At 33.5% G+C, this 26,372-nt stretch overlaps 1 protein-coding gene across 6 annotated transcripts in view; it reads left to right on the forward strand.

The window, feature by feature from the left end:
* Positions 1-26,372, forward strand: part of CCDC88A (coiled-coil domain containing 88A) — a 126,676-nt gene that overhangs the window by 65,799 nt on the left and 34,505 nt on the right. For all 6 annotated transcript variants that reach the window (XM_007189991.2, XM_007189993.2, XM_057557795.1 and 3 more), the window contains exons 9-17: positions 3,889-3,970; positions 6,555-6,713; positions 8,172-8,318; positions 8,904-9,048; positions 11,856-12,040; positions 17,113-17,250; positions 18,616-19,686; positions 21,026-21,153; positions 23,891-24,029. In XM_007189991.2, coding sequence (XP_007190053.2) covers positions 3,889-3,970; positions 6,555-6,713; positions 8,172-8,318; positions 8,904-9,048; positions 11,856-12,040; positions 17,113-17,250; positions 18,616-19,686; positions 21,026-21,153; positions 23,891-24,029 — 2,194 coding nt within the window. The remainder of the gene's footprint in view (positions 1-3,888; positions 3,971-6,554; positions 6,714-8,171; positions 8,319-8,903; positions 9,049-11,855; positions 12,041-17,112; positions 17,251-18,615; positions 19,687-21,025; positions 21,154-23,890; positions 24,030-26,372) is intronic.

The raw sequence follows: 26,372 nt of genomic DNA on the forward strand, positions 1-26,372 counted from the left end.
CAAAGAAAGAAAACTACAGGCCAATATCACTGATGGAAATAGATGCAAAAATCCTCAACAAAATACTAGCAAACAGAATCCAACAGCACATTAAAAGGGTCATACACCATGATCAAGTGGGGTTTATCCCAGGAATGCAAGGATACTTCAATATACACAAATCTATCAATGTGATACACCGTATTAACAAATTGAAGGAGAAAAACCATACGATCATCTCAGTAGATGCAGAAAAAGCTTTCGATAAAATTCAACACCCATTTATGATAAAAACCCTCCAGAAAGTAGGCATAGAGGAAACTTACCTCAACATAGTAAAGGCCATATGTGACAAACCCACAGCCAACATCGTTCTCAATGGTGAAAAACTGAAACCATTTCCACTAAGATTAGGAACAAGAGAAGGTTGCCCACTCTCACCACTATTATTCAACATAGTTTTGGAAGTTTTAGCCACAGCAATTAGAGAAGAAAAAGAAATAAAAGGAATCCAAATCGGAAAAGAAGAAGTAAAGCTGTCACTGTTTGCAGATGACATGATACTGCATATAGAGAATCCTAAAGATGCTACCAGAAGACTACTAGAGCTAATCAATGAATTTGATAAAGTAGCAGGATACAAAGTTAATGCACAGAAATCTCTTGCATTCCTATACACTAATGATGAAAAATCTAAAAGTGAAATTAAGAAAACACTCCCTTTTACCATTGCAACAAAAAGAATAAAATATCTAGGAATAAACCTACTTAAGGAGACAAAAGACCTGTATGCAGAAAAGTATAAGACACTGATGAAAGAAATTAAAGATGATACAAACAGATGGACAGATATACCATGTTCCTGGATTGGAAGAATCAACATTGTGAAAATGACTATACTACCCAAAGCAATCTACAGATTCAATGCAATCCCTATCAAACTACCACTGGCATTTTTCACAGAACTAGAACAAAAAATTTCACAATTTGTGTGGAAACACAAATGACCCTGAATAGCCACAGCAATCTTGAGAAAGAAAAACGGAGCTGGAGGAATCAGGCTCCCTGACTTCAGACTATACTACAAAGCTACAGTAATCAAGACAGTATGGCATTGGCACAAAAACAGAAATATAGATCAATGGAACAGGATAGAAAGCCCAGAGATAAACTCACGCACATATGGTCACCTTATCTTTGATAAAGGAGGCAAGAATATACAGTGGAGAAAAGACAGCCTCTTCAATAAGTGGTGCTGGGAAAACTGGACAGCTATATGTAAAAGAATGAAATTAAAACACTCCCTAACACCATACACAAAAATAAACTCAAAATGGATTAAAGACCTAAATGTAAGGCCAGACACTATTCAACTCTTAGAGGAAAACATAGGCAGAACACTCTATGACATATATCACAGCAAGATCCTTTCTGACCCACCTCCTAGAGAAATGGAATAAAAACAAAAATAAACAAATGGGACCTAATGAAACTCAAAAGCTTTTGCACAGCAAAGGAAACCATAAACAAGATGAAAAGACAACCCTCAGAATGGGAGAAAATATTTGCAAATGAAGCAACTGACAAAGGATTAATCTCCAAGATTTACAAGCAGCTCATGCAGCTCAATATCAGAAAAACAAACAACTCAGTCCAAAAATGGGCAGAAGACCTAAATAGACATTTCTCCAAAGAAAATATACAGATGGCCAACAAACACATGAAAGAATGCTCAACATCATTAATCATTAGAGAAATGCAAATCAAAGGTACAATGAGATATCACCTCACACCAGTCAGAATGGCCATCATCAAAAAATCTACAAACAATATATGCTGGAGAGGGTGTGGAGAAAAGAGAACCCTCTTGCACTGTTGGTGGGAATGTAAATTGATACAGCCACTATGGAGAACAGTATGGAGGTTCCTTAAAAAACTAAAAATAGAACTACCGTATGACCCTGCAATCCCACTACTGGACATATACCCTGAGAAAACTGTAATTCAAAAAGAGTCACGTACCACAATGTTCATTGCAGCTCTATTTACAATAGCCAGGACATGGAAGCAACCTAAGTGTCCATCAACAGATGAATAGATAAAGAAGGTGTGGCACATATATACAATGGAATATTACTCAGCCATAAAAAGAAACGAAATTGAGTCATTTCTAGTGAGGTGGATGGACCTAGAGTCTGTCATACAGAGTGAAGTAAGTCAGAAAGAGAAAAACAAATACCGTATGCTAACACATATATATGGAATCTATTTTTAAAACAAAAAAAAAGGGTCATGAAGAACCTAGGGGCAAGACGGGAGTAATGACGCAGACCTACTAGAGAATGTACTTGAGGATACGGGGAGGGGGAAGGGTAAGCTGGGACAAAGTGAGAGAGTGGCATGGACATATATACACTACCAAATGTAAAATAGATAGCTAGTGGGAAGCAGCCGCATAGCACAGGGAGATCAGCTCGGTGCTTTGTGACCACCTAGGGGGGTGAGATAGGTAGGGTGGGAGGGAGGGAGATGCAAGAGGGAAGAGATATGGGGATATATGTATATGTATAACTGATTCACTTTGTTATAAAGCAGAAACTAACACACCGTTGTAAAGCAATTATACTCCAAGAAAGATGTTAAAATAAAAAAAAGAACATGTGGTATATATACATAGAATGGACTGCTATGCAGCCATAAAAAGAATGAAATTTTGCCATTTAAAACAACATGGATGGACTTGGAGGGTATTATGCTAAGTGAAATAAGTCAGACAGAGAAAGACAAATACTGTATGATGTCACTTATGTGTCGAATCTAAAAAATAAAACAAACTAGTGAATATAACAAGAAAGAAACAGACTCATAGATACAGGGAACAAACCAGTGGTTACCAGTTGGGAGAGGGAAGGGGGAAGGGGGAGGGGAAACATAAGGGTAGGGGATTAAAAGGTGCAAACTTATGTATAAAATAAGCTACGGGATATATTGTGTACAGCACAGGGAATATAGCCAATATTTTATGGAGTATAACTTTTAAAAATTGTGAATCACTGTAGTATATATCCATAACTTACATAACATTGTATATCAAGTATACTTCAATAAAAAATGTTTCTGGTGAAAATAAATTTTAAACATAAGCAGGTATAAGATGTTAGAAACAGATTGTTTTACACAATGAACATTTACTTGTTATTATTTAAGAACAGAAGATGGACAAGTAGAGATAGTGAGTGGAGACTTACTTTGAGGAGCTTGGCTCTGAAGGGGAGATAGAAAATGGGAGTTAGAAGTAAAGCAATTTAAAAAGAAAAAAGTGTATAGTAGGAGGAATACAAAGATGTCTAGATTACAGGGAAGAAACCAACAGAGATAAAGATTTTAACGGGGATTTTTGCAGAAACTAACTCCTGTAGCTGTAATACGTCTCTGGTCAAAAATGTATTATGTATCTGTGTGGCAGTGTATCATTTTCTTTAGGTCATTGTAAATGTTGAAAATAGTTTGGAGACCGTTAGAAGTCTCAGACCCAGATAGTATTGCCTTTCATAAAAACTCTTCCAGCTTATTTGTCTTTGACTAGGCAGAGAGGGAGAAAGCTAAAGGAGAGTGAGAATTGGGGGATGGCAGAAAAGATGAAGAGAGAGAAGCTACCTTATGAACTATGAGGACATTAGTCACTGAGGTTCTTAGCCTTTGGAGAACTTTAAGGGAGAGTATCATGACATCCAGTCATATAAATTCCTAATACCAATTTCTTTGTCTTTTTCCCTAGGTTGGGGTTATGGCCAGTACTATGTTAAACTAGATGTTTAATAATGATAATAAGTTTGTATTGATACAGATGATGATCATAGTTTTCAAAGCATTAAGTTTGTTATTTAATAAATATTTTTTGCATTTAAGGGAGGAAAAGACTGAACAGTTGTTGGACTGTAAACAAGAACTTGAGCAAATGGAAATAGAACTAAAAAGGCTGCAACAAGAGGTTTGTACCTGGAAGTTTTATTATATAGGATCAATTGGAAATTGATTTTTGTCCTTATAATATATAACATTTGCCTTACTGCTTACTGAGGTTTCATGAGATCCAATGACTTTTTCAGTGTTTCTCTCTTCAAAAATGCCACAACCAAAACTAGAAATCAAAACTAGAAAGGTCTTTGGAGTTTTCTTTTTTCTCTATTAGTTCTATTCAAACTTTGCTAAGATTCCAAGGAGCCTCTTAGGACTGGTGCAGTTCCAGGTTTCTCTTTTTTATGTATTGGCTTCTGTGGGCTTGGAAGCTGGAACAACTCTAGGTCTCTGCTCTCTGATGGTGCTTTATGTTAACCTTATATATGACAGACTGCTTTTTAATTTTTCACTGTTTCTACTAAATAAGATCCAAACTTTTACTTTTTTAAATACTATTTTCTTTTCTAATGCTTTGTGTTTTTTCATCTTGAACCAAGACTGTTTAAGAATTTGCTTCTTTTAATTACTCTGTAATGTTTCGTTTTCATTTAGAGGTAGTACAAGAGGTCTTCTTTAACCCATAAATGGTAAGGATTGGGGTAAGGCTGGACAATTATTTCTTCTCCTTACTTCACCTAACCTGCCATTTTAAATTCAGGGAACATTTCACTTGCGGGATCATAAACTGGGACCTTTCTAGATGAATGAATCTAGGGATCATAATTTTTAGTTTTAGATTTGCTGTTGCTGCTATTCCACTTCTTGGTAGCAGGGTTTTTTTGTATTTGTGTTCCATCTAAAATTGTCATTCTCAATCTTTTTGGTCTCAAGACCCTTCTTTACTCTTGAAGATTAATGAGGATTATTTAATGTGTATTCTCTTTACTGGAATTGACTATATTTGAAATTAAAACTAAGAATTTAAAAAGTATTTATTAATTCATTTAAAAATAATACTCAATCCACTCCGTGTTAACATAAAAATTATATAGTAATTAAATAACCATTATTTTCCAAAACAAAAAAAAATTAGAAGAATAGTAGTGTTTTATATTTTTGCAAATCTCTTTTTTAAATGCCTGGATTAATTGAAGACTACCAGATTCTCATATCTATTGAATATTTCTTCATTCAATCTGTTAAGATATCACATGCCATGTATGTAGCCTCTGAAAAACTCCACTGTCCCTTCATGAGAGAATGAGAGTGAAAACAGCAAGTACTGTCTTAGTATTATTATGAAAATAGTTTTGACCTCATGAATTCCCTGGAAGGATTTCAGGGACCCACAGATTTCCCTGGATCACACTTTGATTACTGCTACTCAAAGGATTACAAGAGGGCTTTTAAAAGGTTGAATTTTAATACTTATTTCAAATGGCGTAAAGATATGTACTAATCATATGCAAGTAATCATTCATGTGAAAGTATTAAAAACTCAGCAGGATTTTGGTAACATGTCTGGGTAGAAACATTATTTCTCTAAAGTAACTAATGATCAACTTTTGTAACAGTTTGCCTCTTCTGTGTTTTTACTATCTGACATTTTAAAGTTAACTTTTCACCTTAAATTCATTGCAAATGGTTATGTTGAGGAGAGGTTTACTTACTTTAAAATATCCTGAATATTTTTTACATTCTTAATGGAGAACATTATATATAAAAGTTTGTATACAAGCATATGCTTTTATTTTTGTATAGAAGCATGTATTTAAAAAATTTTTATTATTTTTTTTTAATATTTATTTATTTATTTAGCTGCACTGAGTATTAGTTGCAGCATGCAGGATCTTCATTGCCATGTGCGGGATCTTCATTGCTGCATTTGGGATCTTTAGTTGCAGCATGTGGCATCTAGTTCCCTGACCAGGGATCAAACCCGCTCCCCCTGCATTGGGAGCACGGAGTCTTAGCCACTGGACCACCAGGGAAGTCCCTAGAAACATATATTTTTAAAATACTTCTTATTCTTGGTTTAAAAAAAGGCTTTTTTATCTCCTCATTTTAAAAAAATAATTAAGGTGTAATTTATATACCATTGAATTTACACTTTTCGCAGTCCATCGCCTTAACCACTTGGCCTTCTCGTCCCACAAAAATCACACTTTTAAAGTACACAAGTCAGGGACTTCCCTGGTGGTGCAGTGGATAAGACTCTGCGCTCCCAATGCAGGGGGCCTGGGTTCGATCCCTGGTCAGGGAACTAGATCCCACACGCATGCCGCAACTAATAGTTTGCATGCCACAGCTAAGGACCTCATGTGCCGCAACTAAGGAGCTGGTGAACCGCAACTAAGGAGCCCGCCTCCCACAACAAAGACCCGGTGCAAATAAATAAGTAATTTAAAAATAATAATAATAAAGTACACAAGTCAGGGACTTCCCTGGTGGTCCAGTGGTTAAGACTCTGCGCTTCCAATGCAGGGGACACGGGTTCGATCCCTGGTCGGGGAGCTAAGATCCTACATGCCACAGGGCGTGGCCAAAAAAAAAGTACACAAGTCATTGTTTTTTTGTATGTTTTTTTGGTAAATTCTTCAAATTGTACAACCCAAGGATTATCAATTTGAAAATAGAAAATAATATTTTAAATATTAATATTTGTTTATATTTAGAACATGAATTTGCTTTCGGATGCTCGTTCTGCAAGAATGTATCGAGATGAATTAGATGTGCTTCGGGAGAAGGCCGTCAGAGTTGATAAGCTTGAAAGTGAAGTTAGCAGATACAAAGAGAGGCTACATGATATTGAATTTTATAAGGCAAGAGTTGAGGTATGTTACGTAATTTAAACCATTCACAGTTCTTTTCTTTAGAAGTATTATGATTTTTCAAAATGCATTTAAAATACACTTTAATAAATGTAAGGAACTCTTGAAACATTGAGCAAACTGTAAATAGCATCAGGTGTTTATTTTATGATAGATCAGCATATTGTTTAGACTTGTAAAAAGGGATTTTTGGATGCTATTCATTTTATTGAATTCTTTGGGGCTCTTCTTTCATTCCTTTATTTAGTATTATATGTAGCGAAGACTTTTGAAATCAAAATAAAGTATATATCTCTACTAATTTCTAACTCGTTCCTAGAAGTGAGTGTGAAACATATTTCTGATTGCTGCTCAACTCAGAATACTAAATTAGGATCAATGAAGACGAAATCAATATCTGTCTCCCTCTCTCTCTCTCTCCCCCTCCCCCCACCTCTCTGTCTCTTTCTTTCCTCCCACCCCCATTTGTCTTCTCTCTTTATTTATATATATATATGAACAAATTAGAAAAAACAATTTTTCTTAGTTAATGGTTGCAGTTCTGTGTTACATGAAGTTGAGTTTGACAGCAGGAATTTGAAAATCCTTGCTTCTTGGCATTCTTTTTTCCTTTCTCCGTGATTTCTTCATCGTCTGTAAACAGAGAAGATTTTGGTCAGTTTTAATATGGGGATAAGAAAGAAGGAGTATGCTAAATCAGGAAATGAAAACATTATAACAGAAAGTTAGAACTTAGCCTGAATGTTACCAGAAAATAGACCCAATAGAGTGCAAAGATAAGGTGTATATTAATTCTTTGTTAATTGTTTAAATAGGTGTATGCATGGCACTATTAAGGGATCCTCATGGATGCCACTGTTTTAATATACTTTCTCTTGACTTCAGCTTATAAACCGTAGGCTTAAACTTAGCAATATAGATTTGTGAACATGTCTTCAAAACATACGTAGGAGTTTAAAGATGTTTATGTAAAATATTTATTGATAAAAGCCCTGGTTTATGATTCTGTGAGTCTTAATTCAAGTCTTGGTATTTTACTCAAAACCCCCAAATTCTTCACTTTCAAGTAGAGAGAAACCTAAATCTATTTCAGTAAATAAATTAAGCCCTGATTCTATGGCGATTGGTGTCTTAAATATCTGGAAGATACTTATACTGAGTTCCTTATCCTTGTGACTTAGGAATTTAAATATACCCTGACAATTTCATGTGAAATTATAGTAGTGTTATTGATCCTAATGTAAGTACTGAGTATTTTGTTTATATAATAACTTAAATTCTGGGAAATAAAATGAAACCAACTATATTTCTGTTATTCAGTAGCTTTCCTCTTGCATAGAACTGTTGATAAAGACAGCTTAATGTCTTACTTTATAATAAAGAATTTTTATGTTTCAGAGCTTTAAAAATTAACATATTAATGTATTTGTGACAAATAAAGCCTACTTGAAATGTTTATAGGAATTAAAAGAAGACAATCAAGTTTTATTAGAAACAAAAACCATGTTGGAAGACCAATTAGAAGGAACTCGAGCTCGTTCTGATAAATTACATGAATTAGAAAAAGAAAATTTACAGCTGAAGGCTAAACTGCATGATATGGAAATGGTACGTATTATAAGGTAGATCTATTACATGGCCTCTAAGTAAAAATTCTAAGATTTATCTGATTTTCCTATAGTGACAAGGATGGCTAGTGTCCTTAACAGAGAAGAGATAGCTAAATAAATTAGATGCTTCCAATTTTATATAAATTCAGAAGTAGTAGAAATTTCTGCTTTTGTTACAGAGGGGTATTATTTATTAATTTTGACTACTGTTTTTCAGAAAACCCTAATAAGCCGTTGTGCAAACACTCCTTTAGAATATAGAAATACAACTATTTGCTAAAATTTATCATTGGGTCAGAAGTCATTTGTTATATCATTAAAACAATATAATGACTATGAAGAGGTGTTTTCAGTGTCCCCAAAGATCACTATAAAAGGATGTCAGATACCTGATCAGTTTAGTGACCAGCAGTAATAATTATAATTGATTATTAGCTTCAAATTGTGACAGTTTTAAGGAACTCACAATTTATCTCATTATACAGTTTCTGATAAATGAAAGTTATAAGTAATAAAATATTAGCTTGAAATTGTACTGTTTCTTAGCTTTCTTTTCTCTCCCTACTCCCTGCCAATAAAAAAGGAGCGTGATATGGATAGAAAAAAGATTGAAGAATTAATGGAAGAAAATATGACTTTGGAAATGGCACAGAAACAAAGTATGGACGAATCATTACATCTTGGCTGGGAGCTGGAACAAATATCCAGAACTAGTGAAATTTCTGAAGGTATTTCCAATACTCTTTTTTTTAAAATTTAAATGGATGAATGAATAAATGAAGTTGTATTTATGCTTACATTTCTGGATATTTCATTGCTGTTCTTTATTTTCCCTGGTTGGAGATGTCGCAAAAGGCCACATATCTCCCTAGATAGAATTTCACAGAGTAATATGTTAATTTCCACATGCCTGGGTCTGGTCCTTATCTTTGCATGTCTTACAACTCAACTTTGAGTGCAGTAGCAGATTCGATCAGTTGTTTAGGCACAATTTCATGTTCATATCACAATAAACTGGGATATCAGTTTATTACTTTATTTTGAGAGATACAGCCATCTACTAAATAGAAAAGAAAAGTCATTAGCTGGTCACCATGTTCTTTGACTTTAGGCAAACCTAAATAGGAAATCAGAATGCAGTGGGAATATTCCTTGGTGAATATGTAGCCAGAATAAAGCAAGTTAAGGATCTTTATGGCTACTTTCATCAATATGTTGGATTTTAGGATTATACCTACCATTTATACCCTGGAGGTAATGAAAGACCCCAGATAAATTTTTAACTTTCGGCTCTATTTCCTAGGCTCCACATTAACTTGTCCTCTTTATTAAAGCTGGGGCACACACATACAATGTGGCTTTTTGTGTTAAAGCTTTGAGTTTACTAATACTGCTATACAATACTTTATTTAAATTATACCCAGGTCACATTTATTTGAATTAGACTGGTTCCCTAATTCCTTAGTTACCTAGTATTTAGATTATTATACCTGTTTTTCTTCCTTCAGCAGATATTTATTAAGCACCTACCATGTGTAAAATATTGTACCAGGCCCTGAGGATATAGTGGTGAGGTAGACATAAGGTCTGAAAGAGCTTATAACCTGTCGCTTAAAGAAGTTACTTCTACAGATGACTCATCATATTTATTACTATTAGGCTTTTCCTAATTTTACACTTGAGAACCTAATTCCGGATTCTGGGACCCCATGTAAATTGACTTCATAGTAAGTAATTATATTCAGCTGAGAATGAATTTGCTGGGATGTGTTACTTAAAATATTTGTGGAACTTTTTTACTGTATTCCATGTGAATTTAGTTACAAAGAAAACAATTCAGACTTAAATGTTTTCTACTATTACATTAGTTAAAATTAACACTGTTAGGAGTTTTCTCACCTGTTAAGTGGGGATAATAATAGTAAGTACTATCTTATAGGGTTGTTGTGAGGGTTGAATTTGTTAATGAAGCCCTTTAGAACTGTGCCTAGTAAATAGTAAGCATTTGAGTGTTTTTTATTATTATTATTATCATTATATCACATTTGTTTTGCGGGGGTCATAGAACATAAAATTCATTTAGTGTGGCATAGTTTTTTTTTAACTATACAAGGGACTTTCTAGAAAATTTGCAAACTCTGGAAAAATATAAAGAAGGAAATCAAAGTCACTAATAATTTCTTGCCTTTTACATTTCACAAAATTTGCTTCTAGAATTTTCCTACACACGCAGGGTTATCTTTTATATCAGCAGATCAGTGTGTATATACAATTAAGGTTCCTTTTTTCATCTAAGAATATAACATAGACAATCTCCCATGTTAAAAATGTGTCATAAGTATCCTTTTAAAGTCTTTGTAGTCTGACTGGAAGCTTCCTCAAAGCATGTAGTATTGAAAGCTTTATTAAGGCATATCATGTTTTGTAGCCTGATCTTGTTTGATTGAAATGGATGACCTCAAATCATGCAGTTAGAGTTGTACTTAAGAAGACTTGGACAACTAATGGAATTTATAAAGAGTCAATGACTACCTAGTATACTAGCTTTTAATAAAAGATTAACAATGTGCTGACTAGAACAAAAGCTTGAAATAAGAATTGAGGCTTTCTTTACTTAAAATCTAGGAGATATTTTACTCTACCTCATTTTTAAAAGAATGTATGACTTGTGCGGCTACATGTTTGTGTGTGTTTCTTTGCTTTTTATGATGGAGGATTTCAAACGTACGCAAAAGTAGACAGACCCAGAAATTCCCTCCTGTATTTCTGTTTATTTCCCTTCCTGAAGTCTAGGATTTCAAAATAAATTCTAAGTGTCATATTTCATTTGTAAATCCTAAATTTTTATATCATCAAAATATTTAATGAGCCTGTTATAGGGTTATTAAAAATAATTATTTTTGGCTTACTGGAAAGCATCATTTACAGAAGTCAAAACTGAGTTTTCTTATTTTAAAAAATAGAATGCTGAAAGCTACTTAGAAAGATGATTTCTGTTGGCAAAATGGACTGCATGTTGCTGTTTATACATAATTAGCCAGGATTCTTCATTTAGAGAAAGACTTTTTTGAAGTGACCAGTGTATAGTACTGTCTTGCCTTTCTCAGAATCAGATTAGGATTTTTTTCCGCCTCAAGCTGTTTTCCTTTATCTTTGAAAGTGTGGTGTAGGATATGCTTTATACTTCTTATTTGAGTCACACAATGACTCTCTTAGATACACAGAGTAATAACTATATTTTGTCAAAGTAACCTAAGAGTCATTGAGGTTAAAGTTAATTTCTCATGGAACTAGAACTGAAAGTCTAGTCACTTCAGTCTAAATTTTGTACTTTTTTTTTCACTAGAATGCTTATGGATGCATTAGAAATTCAATATTTACCTGTATTTTATATCTCTTATTGTGTCTATCTTGCATAACTTTATAAATTTTTTATAAAGTTAAGGACCAGGTGATTTCGGTTATTTACACTAAATATTTTAAATAGTGAAGAGTAAACATAGTTTTACCAGTGACGTATTTTTCAATATTATAGCACCACAAAAATCCTTGGGCCATGAGGTAAATGAATTGACATCAAGTAGGTTGTTGAAGTTGGAGATGGAAAATCAGAGTTTGACAAAAACTGTAGAAGAGCTTCGGAGTACTATGGATTCTGCAGAAGGCACCACTTCCAAGATCCTGAAAATTGAAAAAGAAAATCAAAGACTAAGTAAGAAGGTAAATAAAAATTAATATTTAATGTAATGTAAAAAAGTATATGTAAAAGTATAAATAAATAGCACTGAGATAGAACATTTATTTTCCAGCTTTTAGTGTACCCTCAATATTATTTTAACTTATTATATAAAATTTCAAACTTAAAAAGTGTCAAGTGAATGAACTCATTCAGCTCTGGACTCATTCATTCAGCTTCAATAATTATTAACTTATAGCCAGTCTTACTTCTACCCTTGATACTCTCCTAACAGCCACTAGATGATTTTGAAGTAAATCCTAGATGTCGTACTATTTCACCAATAAATATCTCAGTATAAATCTCTAAAAAGTAAGGAAGTTTTTAAAAAAAGAACAGTGACATTATCACACTTTAAAAATCTTAGTTTTGGGCCAGCATTTAAATTTTTCCAAATCTATTAAGATTTTTAAAAAATATTTTATTTGAATGTGAATCCAAATAAGATCAGTACATTCAATCAGTTGATGTGTCCCTTAAGTCTTTTTTAGTCTATAGATTGACTCTTCTTTCCTAGAAAGTTTTCTGTTGAAGAAACCTCAAACAGGTGGCACATGTCTGGTTGTCTCTCTTTCTGTGATGTTAGTTGTCATAGAAAATCATTTGCTTAGATCCTTGAATTAATCAGAGGTTACAAAATCTTGATATTATATCATCCCTTCTTAATTTGGTAGCTAGAGTATTTCTATAAGAAAAAACTTTTCTTTTTAAAAACTATTGGTTTAAAAAAAAAACCCACCACTGGTTACTCTGAGAACAGCGCTTAGGGGTAAAGTAGGATGAATGTTTGATTCTTTACCTTTATTTACCAGTTTCCTAGTAATGAGTCAGTTCTCTCATATCCTCCTGAGATAGTTAATGAGTGAGTTTGTTGTTTGTTTTAGTGTCATTATGAACTCATGGATTTAAAAATATTTAAAGTATTTTAATACACTGTATTTATTTTTCTTACTCTCCCAACTCTTTAAGCTGCTTCCTGAATCCTTATGACATGACCTTAGCACTCCTGGAGAGCTTCCTTGCTTTCTACCATGACAAAGTGTTCTCTTAAATATTTCCTGCCTCAGTCCTGAAAACAGCTATTTCTCCAAAAAGCCCTTGTTCCTTTTAGTGGGAAGTGGTATTTAGATACCACAATTTAGGGATTATGAAACCTGAATTTTAACTAGACTTTGAACAGAAATACAAGTGTACCTTTTTTTTATTGCATTTTACTTTATTTCACTTCACAGATAATTGTGGTTTTTACAACTTGAAAGTTTAAAGCAACCCTGCTTCAGACAAATCTATCAGAACCATTTTTCTAACAGCATTTATTACTTCGTGTCTCTGTGTCACATTTTGGTAATTTTCACAATATTTCAAACTCTTTCATTGTTATTGTATTTGTTATGGTGATGTCTAATCAGTGATCTTTGATGTTAGTATTGTAATTGTTTGGGGGTGCCACAGACTGCACCCATATAAGATAGTGAACTTAACCCATAAATGGTGTGTGTGTTCTGACTTCTCCACTGACTGGTGAGTCCCCCGTCTCTCTCCCTCTCCTTGGCCCTCCATATTCCCTGAGACACAACAATATTGAAATTAGGCCAGTTAATAACCTACAGTGGTCTCTATGTGTTCAAGTGAAAGGAAGTGTCGCACGTCTCTCACTTTAAATCAAAAGCTAGAAATGATTAAGCTTAGTGAAGAAGGCGTGTTGAAAGCCAAGACAGGCTGAGAGATAGGCCTCCTGCACCAGTTAGCCAAGTTGTGCATGCAAAGAAAAAGTTCTTGAAGGGAATTAAAAGTGCTACTCCAGTGAACATATGAATGATAAGAAAGTGAAAGAGCATTATTGCTGATATGGAGAAAGTTTTAGTAGTCTGGATAGAAGACATGCGAGCCACAAAATTCCCTTAAGCCAAAGCCTAATCCAGAGCAATGCCCTCTCTTTGATTCTTTGAAGCCTGAGAGAGGTGAGGAAGCTTCAGAAGAAAAGTTTGAGCCTTGCAGAGGTTGGTTTGTGAGGTTGAAGGAAAGAAGCTGTCTACATAACATAAAAGTACAACAGGAAGCAGCAAGTGCTGATGTAGAAGCTGTATTTAATTATCCAGAATATCTAGTTAATATAGTTAATTAAGGTGGCTACACTAAACAGTAGATTTTCAGCGTAGTCAAAACAGCCTTCTATTGGAAGAAGATGCTGTCTAGGACTTCCATAGCTAGAGAGAGTAAGTCAGTGCCTAGGTTCAGAGGACAGCCTGACTCTCTTGGTAAGGGGCTAATGCAGCTGGTGGCTTGAAATTGAAGTCAGTGCTCATTTACCATTCCAAAAATCCTAGGGCCCTTAAGAATTCTGCTTAATCTACTTTCCCTGTGCGCTCTCAGTGGAACAACAAAGCCTGGGTGACAGCACATCTGTTTATAATATGATTTACTGACTATTCTAAGCCCACTTTTGAGACCTTACTGCTCAAACAAAAATTCCTTTCAAAATACTGCCGATCATTGACAGTGCACCTGGTCACCCAAGAGCTCTGGTGTAGACTTACAATGAGATTCATGTTTTCATGCCCACTAAGACAACATCCATTCTGTAACCCATGGATCAAGGAGTAAGTTCGACTTTCAAGTCTTACTCTTTAAGAAATATATTTTTTAAGGCCTGAAGATGTGACTGAATTGCTGCACTCTTATGATAGAACTTTAATGGATTAGGAGTTGCTTCTTATGTGTGAGCAAAGAAAGTGGTTTCTTGAGACGGAATCTACTGGTGAAGATGCTGTGAAGATAGTTGAAATGATAACAAAGGACTTAGAATATTACATAAAGTTGATAAAGCAGTGGCAATGTTTAAGAGAAGTGACTCCAATTTTGGACTCCAATTTTGAAAAATGTTCTGATGCTGTTAAATGGCATTGCATGCTACAGAGAAATCATTCATGAAAGGAAGAGTCAATCAACGCAGCAAACTTTATTGTTTTATTTTAAGAAATTGCATAGTCACCTCAACCTTCAGCAACTACTACGCTGGTCAGTCAGCAACCATCAACAACTAGGCAAGACCCTCCACCAGCAAAAAGATTATGATTTGCTGAAGGCTCAGATGATGGTTAACATTTTTAGCAGTAAAGTATTTGAAGGTGTGTACATTGTTTTTTTAGACATAATGCTATTGCACACTTAATAGACTACAGTGTAGTGTAAACACAGCTTTTATATGCACTGGGAAACCATAAAATTCATGTGACTCATTTAATTGCGGTATTTACTTTATTGCGGTGGTCTGGATCCAAACCCGCAATATCTCTGAGATATTCTGTTTTCCAGTTAGACAGTTAGACCAAGGAATTTATTTTTGCATATCTTTCTGCCTACACACACACACATACACAGACACACACACAATACATAAATAGAAATCATATTATAAAAGCATACCTGATATTTTTATCATGAACCCCTCCCATCACATATACTCTCTAAAATGTGCTTTCACTTTTGTTTCCAGTTCTTGGTCACTGTGAACAATACTGTAATAAATATTCTTAAACATGTGTCCTTATGATTTAATTTTTATTTCTATTTGTAGTCAGCCATGTCTAGTTTTTCCTTCGATGGATCCTGGGTTTCTAGACTCGGTTATGAAAATCCCTCTAATTTTTAGACCTGTAGTTTTGAACAGGTATGCCTCAGAATCACTTTCAGGACTTGTTAAGGTACAGATTGCTGAGCTCTATGCCCAGGGCTTGTAATTTGGTAGGTCTGGGGTGGGGGCTAAGAATTCTCATTTCCATCAAGTTCCTAGGGGATGCTTATCCTGCTGTTTTGGAGCCGTGCCTTGAGAACTACTGCCTTTGATAATGCAGATAGACTAGACTCCTTGATTTTCTTGCAAGATTTTACTCTTTTAGAACATTTTTGCATCATCTTTAGTTCATTAACCAAATAATCTTAATAAGTATTTCACAATAAATATAGTGTTAAAGTAAGAGTGACCATTTAGAATTTGGAACAGTTTTATTTTTGTCACTATAATTGGATCTGGAAATTTGATTTTGAAATTAGCTTCAAAGTCTAATTAGTAAATTCTTATGATTCCAGCAATTTTTGATCAATTCATTGAATATCTTTTGTAAGCTGAATGTTTCACTTGAATTCCATAACACAACAGATGCATTTAATTAAATAACTACTATCCATATATTTCAATCAATAATGGGAGAACCAGATTAGTTATTAATAGCTTAAAGTTTCCTGATTGTGTAAATTAATGTTGAATTGAGTTATTGGATTAGATTTGTGACTTGATGCTTTTGAGATATTACTTCTTAGAGTTCCTTACTATTAATATAAGGATTTAAGTAATATTTAAACTTGAAGTGGAGTATTTTACATACCCAAATCTTCTTTATTTTTTTTAATTACCTGGTTTGAATATGTTATATAATGGGAAATCAATAGTTTGGCATATTTTGAAGTTGAATTTGCTTTTTCATACTTATTAACCTCATACTTTATTATATCTTTAAAATGTGTAATTCACAATAAATTTAAATGTATAATTTAAGTATTTGCTGGAGTTTTGTTCAGACCTTATTTTTCTCTAGTAGTCTCCTTTTTTCTTTCTCTTTTCTTTTTATTTTAATCCAAGTCCCTTCTTGTTTCCTCATTTTCTCACCTTTTCCTTCTTGAGCACTGAAATTCCTTGACTAATTAAAATTTCACTTTACAAATCCATTCAAGCCAAGAGAGTTTTCAATAAGATTTGTACATTCTTCATATGGCACGTGTGTATATATTTAGTTATGTTTGTGTTTAGAAGTAGAACTTTGCCCTCAGAGATGCAGAGGATAAGAAAGATAGTCATGTTCTGTACGTTTTATACAGCTGCTAAAATTAGCTTGGAATGTTATCAATACTTGAATTTTTCTATGAAATTCTTAAATTTCACCATTTGAGTATTAAAACTGTGTTCTATCCTTTATTCAATGATTAGCTTTTGTTTTTACATGTTTCCACTATTGTGAAATATTAATGATATATTGTTTTGTGATTTCATTTTCTCCAGGTTGAAATTCTTGAAAATGAGATTATTCAAGAAAAGCAAAGTCTTCAGAATTGTCAGAATTTAAGCAAGGATCTAATGAAGGAGAAAGCTCAGCTTGAAAAAACAATTGAAACACTTAGAGAAAATTCAGAGAGACAGGTTCTTAAATTTCCTATTAAGCAACATATTTTAAAATTTATTAACACAAGTTATTTTAAAGCTTGTGCAAAATGTTCATGATAATGTTAAATGGAAATATTTTAGAATTTTTTAGATTTTAACATAACTATGGTTTTACCTCATTTTCTATCCCATGCATTTTAGGCAAGTTGAAGGGAAAGCTTAGAATTTTTTAAATTGCCGGTGTGCTTAATAATTATCTGGTATAAAATTTTGTGGTACCTGTGTTTGAATTGCTTTCAAGTGTCAGTGGAATAGAACTGCAGATTTTAAAGTCCCTGAATGAAGTTGGGGTGAAATGCAGCTCTACTCTGATCCCACTAAGGAGGGACAAGTGGTGGCAGCACATATCTTGGATATTTTCGTACTTGCTTTCAAGTGTTTATTGGTTATTCTCATTTTATGCTTGAGGAAACTGAGAATTGAATAGATTAAGTGACTGGCTGTTTTAAAATTTCTAATTTTTAGAAGTAAAATGGGGACTTATCTGAGAGTCCAATGGTTAGGACTTTGCGCTTACACTGCAGGGGTCACGGGTTTAATCCCTGGTCAGGGAACTGAGATCCCACACCCTGCATGCTGCACGGTGTGGCCAAAAAGGAAAAAAAAAAAAAAAAGAAGTAAAATGATTTGTTCTGTATTATCTAGGTATAGTCCTCAGGCCACCTATAAAAATACAGATTTCCATAGAGCTACAGAAAAAAAATTCTAGAGCTAAGCATGAATCTCTACTTTTACAAGGTTCTCGGGATTGTTTTACACACCAAATTTTAAGAACCATTACAGTAGGCTGTGGTATAAATTGGATGGACTAGTTTTAAAATGTACCAGAGATTTTGTTATTTTGATGTTTCAAAATTAGAATTCTTTTAGGGAATAAATACACACAAATACACACCAATGTACATGCACATATAGCAAATAGTGTATTTACTGAGGACTCACTGTGTATATGCATTGTGAAATCTATTGAATGAACGTAAAAGCTTGTATCTTCAAGAAGATATGTATGTATATTTCACCTGTACTCATATTTGAATTTAAAACATGTAACCATAAATGATCTGAAGATCATTTTGATTAATATTCAATACATTTCTCTTAACCATTCCTTTACATTATGGATTCCCTAAAGATGTGAACTTTAAAGACATGGCAGTATATGTACATGGTGATCTCTCAGTAAATATTTGTTGGAATTAAAATTAAGGTAGACGGTTTTAGCACCTTTTTATGGTGTGATTTCCCTGTTAGTTTTTGGAGGGGGGGAAAACTATGTAAGTTAAAATATTTAGTTCATGTTCAGTTAAGTTTTAAATTTTCTCCTTTCTTTTTCTTAATTAGATTAAAATATTGGAACAGGAAAATGAACATCTGAATCAAACTGTGTCCTCCTTAAGGCAGCGCTCCCAGATAAGTGCTGAAGCAAGGGTGAAAGACATTGAAAAAGAAAATAAAATTCTCCATGAATCTATCAAGGAAACCAGTAGCAAGCTAAGCAAGATTGAATTTGAAAAAAGGCAAATCAGAAAAGAGTTGGAACATTATAAAGAAAAAGGAGAACGAGCAGAAGAACTTGAAAATGAGTTACATCATCTTGAAAAAGAAAATGAATTGTTACAGAAAAAGATAACCAATTTAAAAATTACTTGTGAAAAAATTGAGGCCTTAGAACAAGAAAATTCAGAGCTAGAAAGAGAAAATAGGAAATTTAAAAAAACATTGGATAGCTTTAAAAACCTTACTTTTCAGTTAGAATCCCTAGAGAAAGAGAATTCCCAGCTTGATGAGGAAAACTTAGAACTGCGAAGGAATGTAGAATCTTTGAAGTGTGCAAGCATGAAAATGGCTCAGCTACAACTAGAAAACAAAGAACTGGAAAGTGAAAAAGAACAACTTAAGAAAGGTTTAGAGCTCATGAAAGCATCTTTCAAGAAAACAGAACGCTTAGAGGTTAGCTACCAGGGTTTAGATACAGAAAATCAAAGGCTACAGAAAGCTCTAGAAAACAGCAATAAAAAAATTCAGCAGTTGGAAAGTGAACTACAAGACTTAGAGATGGAAAATCAAACATTGCAAAAAAACCTAGAAGAGTTAAAAATATCTAGCAAAAGACTAGAACAGCTAGAAAAAGAAAACAAATCATTAGAACAAGAGACTTCTCAACTGGAAAAGGATAAGAAACAACTGGAGAAGGAAAATAAGAGACTCCGACAACAAGCAGAAATAAAAGATACCACATTAGAAGAAAATAATGTGAAAATTGGAAATTTGGAAAAAGAAAACAAAACGCTTTTCAAAGAGATTGGTATTTATAAAGAATCCTGCATTCGTCTGAAAGAATTAGAGAAAGAAAATAAGGAGCTCGTGAAAAGAGCAACTATTGATATAAAAACTTTAGTTACATTACGAGAGGTAAATATAGTTACTTAAATTTCAGACAGATATTTTTATATTTTCAACTCAGGGCTCTTTAAGTTTTAACTCAGTAATTTGCATCATCTATTTATGGTTCAAAGTAGAAATTTAGAATTAGAAGCAGTTTCCAAGTTTCCTACTTTTGTTAAACTAAGGAGCAAATGTAAATTGTATTTTTAAAGAAATTGTAATAATAAGGTTTACATGTGTTATCTGACTTATTTATTACATTATAATTTTATACTTTTATTTCAGAGTAATATTAAAACCTTTGATCAAAACTGTTACTGAATGTGATAGCTACTAGTTATTGAACGTGCCAAATGCTGGACAGTTTTTACAGCCAATCCTTTATAGGTGTTATCTCCATTAGATTAGAAAACTGAGGTTCAGAGACATTAAGTAACTTACTTAAGACCACAATGGTAGATTTGGATTCCTGGATTTAAATCCAGATCTTTCAGACTTCAAAGCCCCTTGAATTTTGACTTCTAAGCTACAGAATGCAAATCAGATTGAATTTAAAGGTCAACGTTGAACAATTGGTAGTTGGTTGGATCTGTGTGTTGAGAAGAATTCTGAAATTTATGAGTAGATTGGCAATAAATTGTTGGTATAGCTCAGGAGATAGCATGCTTGGCTCTTACTTGCTATCCCTATGCTATACTATATATGATAACCCTTTAAGTTCAATTGAAAAATATCTTAGTTAGCATTCTGACAGAAGCTCACATTGGGAAATATGCCTTTCTGCTAAAGAGGCATTGAGAAGGGACCATTATTATCCTTTCTTTTTTTTTTTTTTCTTTCTGTTGTTCTACAGTCTTACAGACATGAACAATAGGTTCCTGGTCCCATCTCTAAGAATTCCCCCTAGTTATTCAGTTCAATATCTTAGGCCTCTTCCACTGGGAGAGGGGTGCTTGTGGTGGGAGAAGGGTGTTATATCCAACATATATTCATAGGAAGAAATGTGCAATAAGGTTCTAGTTCATTATTAAAAAGTTAATGGATATGTGTTGTTTTCCCCACAGTTTTCAAGCCTAAGGTGTGTAATCACAAGTACAAGTTTCTCCTTTTAGTCTTTAAACACTAAAAAGTTAAAACGAACTATTAGCAAAATAAAAGAAGGAAAACAGTACTCTTTGAACTAGGTGATAATTTTGTTGCCTAACTATTTTTTATTTATGAAGGAAAAGCTCAGCAACAGCATTTCTGTCTTTCCTGGTTTAAATTGTATGTATTCCTGGATGGTGGTAGTTGGAATCTTGGTTGAATTTCTTGGATGTTTATGTTCATAACACTCATGTGAGTTTTGCATTACTTTTAAAATAAGGATTTGGTGAGTGAAAAACTGAAGACTCAACAAATGAATAATGATCTTGAAAAATTAACTCATGAGCTTGAGAAGATAGGGTTAAATAAAGAGCGACTCTTACATGATGAGCAGAGTACTGATGACAGGTGAGTACTAAGTCTATCTGAGAAACAGTGGAAATAATTTTTTTGTTTTTCAAACATTAATTTTGAGACTGAGAAGCAATTAAGGTTGAAAATAATGTGAAAAACTAAGGCTTGACAAACAGAGTAAAAAATTATATACTTTAATTTGAGAATGTTCAACAGGTTTAAAGAGAATTTACCATGGTAAATATAGTCTATCAGTTAATTGGATTTTCAAGTAGTCTACTATTTGGCATCTAGTTGGCCACATGATTCCAGCTAGAATAGAAGTGTGTATTGTTAAGAATATTGTTTTTTGTACACTAGATTTTAATTCATTGGAATTTTTGTAACTATATAATTTGTATTTTTGTTGTCTACCCACTATTACTGTTCTAGTAAGTATATTTTATGTTAAATGTATATAGGAAAAATTAATGCTGATTTTATGGGATTTATTTACGTAATTTTGAGAATATTCAAAGTTAATAGAATAGATTGATACTTTTAAAAGTTCTATAATAACAAATAGAAGTAATTTGAGGCATTTATTCTAGCAATCAATTCAAGCAATCTTAATTGAATTAATTACTATATAGGTATTTCATTAGAAAATATTTTTTGAGTTAAACACATCGTTAAGGGACAATTTAGTTGACTATCTTTTAATATAGATACTGAATATGCATCTCTGCTTTATTCAGACAGATTTTCTACCTGTCATATGTAAGACATTTTAAATGTAGAGCAAAAAGTACAGCAAACCATGCATCTGCCTTAACTGACCCTGTTTTAAATTTATAAACCCAGCTTTTGAGGGGCCCTTCACACTGTGGTATCTCTTCCCAAACCTTACTTCATACAATTAATCAATGTTAATTAAGCTTTTATTATCTGCTGATTATCAGGCATCAAATAAATAATAATGTTTCAGCTGGATCTTGAAGAATGACAGAAATTTGCAATGTGGAAATGGGGAAGGGCATTCCATGCAAATAAAGCACAAAGGTGTGTTGAGCAGTCCTGAGTGACATTATAGATGGATTAGAAAAGGGACAAATTTGAAGGTACAGAGACCATTTAGGAAGCTATTGTAATAGTCTAGGCAAGATGTAAGTGTATTCATTAATCCACACATTTTCATTTATAATGAAAGCATTAGATATGGAGATAAGGGTATGTATATTGAAATAAAACTTTTAGGAAAGGGAATTGAGAGCAGTTAATAACTATGATCGTATCGGGGGGATCAGGAAACGAAGTGTCTTAAGCCACTAAACCTGCTTCTTTCTCAGCAAGTAAGTTAACCTTAACATCACAAAGAAAATCAGAGTTCACAGACATAAATTCCCTTAACATTCCATCCCCTCCATCTTGGAATTATGTGTATCTGCATCTGTCTTTACCTCTAATCTCAGATGGTATCCCTAATTCTTTTGTTAGTCTAACCTTTTCATCTTTCAGTTGATGTCATTCCCTCTGACCCCCTTTGAAAATACAGTTATTATTAAGATATTTATTCTTGCCATCAAGGAATATACAGTCTAATTGTGGAATTGAATGTATAAATAGATAGAGTGCAACAAAGTAAATTTAGTGGTGGAATTGCAAACAGAGTGCAATGTGATCACTCTTGTCTTTCTCTTTTAACAGCTCTTTTTCCTGTGCCTTCTCTTTCAATATGGTTTCCTAGGGTTATGTTGTTAAGCCTCTTATCCATTCCATGAGCATTCCTGTCCATCATCTCAGCTAATACCCATATTATTCTCTGGTTACTGGACATCTCTATCTGGACAGTCCAGAACTCAGGCATCACAAATTTAATATATCCAAAGTCACACTCATTACATGCTTTAAAATTGTTTGTTGACTCAAGCCAATACCAAAATGAGTGAGATTTGTTCTCTTTTCTCAATGAACTTAAAATCTGGCTGAGCAGAAAATATATACACACAAATTAGTTACAGTAAGAGGCAGAGTATGATAAAAATTTCTCATATTTGTACTTTAGGTTTTTATTTGGTTTAGTCATTGAGGTTCTTAGGTGTAGAAATAGATTAATCCGTAATTCCTAGTCTGTGGTTCACTCTCAAAGTGTGTTCATGAACTGTCCTTTTTTGTAAAAAAAAAAAAAAAAAACCTTATGAATAATATAAATATTCATGAACCCACCATTCAAAAAGATAACTAAAATTTTGACACTCAGATCTATCTTCCTCTTCCTGTTCTGTCACCAGTATCTTGTGTCTTAACATATCATTCCTTTTTTTTTTAGTATTCTGCAAGTACTCTATGCCTTGAATGTAAAGTCTTCAGTGAGCTTTAAGTCAACTATTCATATGTACTTGTATAAATACATTACATATTAATATCATAGACAAATGCTTAATAATGTGATAAATCCATCCACTTACTCTTTGTATAGATTCTATTCTCACAAAACTGAAAGGAATATTTTGAGACTCAGATCTTCTAGATGCCTTTTTTGAGTACTAATTTTTGCTTTTGACAGCCTAAAATGTAATTTGGAGCTGTGATTTACTGATTTACTCAGTGATTTTTTGTTTTTTCATTACCAGGAATAGTTTAAAAGGGGGAGTGGGCAGTAAGAGCAGGATAATTTAATTTGCTTCTTTTTTAGAAAGACTATTTTATAAAGTCTATTTATAATATCAGTATCTGTGGTCATAAATTATCTTTAAAAATAATTTTCTGACCTCCAATAATGAACTGTATTATTTTTATACTTGGATAATAGATACAAACTTTTGGAATCAAAATTAGAATCCACTCTAAAGAAGTCCCTTGAAATAAAAGAAGAAAAAATCGCTGCATTAGAAGCTCGATTAGAAGAGTCCACAAATTATAACCAGCAGTTGCGCCAAGAACTTAAAACAGTAAGTGTGACTTCCTTGGAAAGAATTTTAATTGTCTTTTTTTTTTTCTTTTTTGGCCCCACTGCACGGCTTGCAGGATCTTAGTTCTCTGACCAGGGATTGATCCTGGATTGAACCCAGGCCCTGGCAGTGAAAGCACCGAGTCCTAACCACTGGACCACCAGGGAACTCCCTAATTGTCAAATATTTGGACAGAAAAGTGTAAAGTAGAAAATAAAAATGAAACATAATTTTATTAACATTTTGTCTATTCTTCCTTTTTCTTAAGTTTTAGAATATTCTTCAACAGATCTTTGTCGTGTAGTTTGTAACAAACTATTTTGTCTATACACTATAATTTATTCAATCCTATTTCATCTATGAATGTCCCTCATGCAGTAAGGGACGTATCAGAATTGTGCGAGTGGGATGGGGAAGAGGCAGGCTTATTTCATTGGGAAGAACTCTCAGTGTGATTCTGACACTTCACGGGCACTCTTTTCCTATTGAGAATCCAGGTAAAAGTTTGATAGACAAAGATATGGGTGTGAGGATAACAAGTAGAGGGAAATAGTATGTGTGGTATAAGAAAGCACTTGATCTCAAAAATTTGAGGTCTTTTCTAAATTTGTTTTCTTGTGATATTTGGAATTATTCAGTGAAGTATGTGAGGCAGGGGCTACTATTTTCCCCACCTGAATAAACTGAAATTGAAGGGGCTTGCCCTTTCCATAGGGTTAGTGTATGGTAGATTGGTAGAGTCGTGTTCTGCCTTATTCTCCCTTTTATCAGCTCTGTAGTCATACCCGGAATGGTTTTACAGTCAACCAAACATTCAGACCAGCAAGTTTACTATAGGCCGCATTTAGAACCATATGATTCGGAACACTATAGGAAATATAAGCTGATGGTAGGGCACTATCAGGTGTCCCTCTTCACATAATTGTCTGAGAGTCATCTTCTCACCAGATGACTGTTGGTTGTGTGTGGGAGCTGCCCTGGCTTTGAGACTACATGCTTCACAGCAGTCATCATCTCTTGCAACAACTCCAAGGCATGGATTTAAGATCTTCACAGGCTTAAGATTTAAGAGTTGCTGCACTCAGAGAAGTTCAAAGGTGTAGCTGCCTATTAGATATTTATAGTTATCTTAATTACAAATACAATTTAGCAATCAGAGATCATTTTTCCCATAAGCAGTCTTGCCTGGTAACATAGAACATTCCAATTTTATCAGGTTTCCAGAGAAACAGTTACCCAAAGATGAATTTCTCATGCAGGAAGGGGAAAAGGATTTGTTCCTCATTTGCCAGTACCATCATTGCTGGTGTTTGTCTCAGACATTAACATGAAACATATTTTTTTACAGAAGAAATTCTGGAACTTTGTTTAGTTAACATAAAGGGTTGTCCAAAAAAATTAAATAAAACTTGGTGCCAGATGCCATTAATCTGCTTTATTTTCTGAATTTTTTGCCCTGTTAAGCAATATCACTACATTGCAAATAAAGTCAATTTCATGAAGCTACTAAGCCAGAAAATAAATGGGTTTGAGGATGGGTTAGTATAAGATGTATTTCAAGTCTAAAAGGTAGAGATTTAAAATTCCATCATTATCTTCCAGTTCCAGCCATTTTGGCATAATTGGACTATTATTGGACTAGCTTCCTGCCATAAACATGTATTCAACTGGAATTATACTGTTCTAATTTTTAATACTATACGTGAAGAGGTGTATCACTTGAACATAGACTATGAAAGCTAAATATGAGTAATAGGCATAAAATAACTGCTAAAATAGCATGACAAAGTGGTATAACTAAAATGCCAGCAAAGGAGATAAAATTAGAATCAAAAAATCCAAATGAAGGCAGAAAAAGAAAAAAGGGAGAACAAGGTACAGGTTGGACAAATGGAAAACAAGTAACAAGATAGCAGTTTCAAACCAAACCATGTCAGTAATCACATTAAATATAAACAGTCTAAACATCCCCAATTAAAAGGCAAAGAGTAATAAATTAGATAAAAAGGCACCTATATGCTGCCTCTTGAGAAACCTTGATGGAAAATATGTCATTTTCTATATGAACATAAGTTAGAGATTCTGATTAATGATAGATAAGGTAAAGGAACCATTTTTGAAACTTAGTTGTAAGAACAATGGGCTAAAAATGAGAAGTTTTGAGTTTTTTTCTCAGGTCCCCTTCTTAATAATGACATATGTCTTTAGCTCTTATAAACCTAGAAAAAAGATCCTGTGGGAAATTAATGTAAAATAGGAGACTGGAAATGATGCCATCCATCCATGTTATTAGGGTGTTGAAAGTATTTAAAAAAAAAAAAATGGAAAATCAGGATCCCGGAA

The sequence above is a fragment of the Balaenoptera acutorostrata genome, chromosome 12, assembly GCF_949987535.1.
Source record: "Balaenoptera acutorostrata chromosome 12, mBalAcu1.1, whole genome shotgun sequence".
NCBI classification, from domain to species: Eukaryota; Metazoa; Chordata; class Mammalia; order Artiodactyla; family Balaenopteridae; genus Balaenoptera; species Balaenoptera acutorostrata.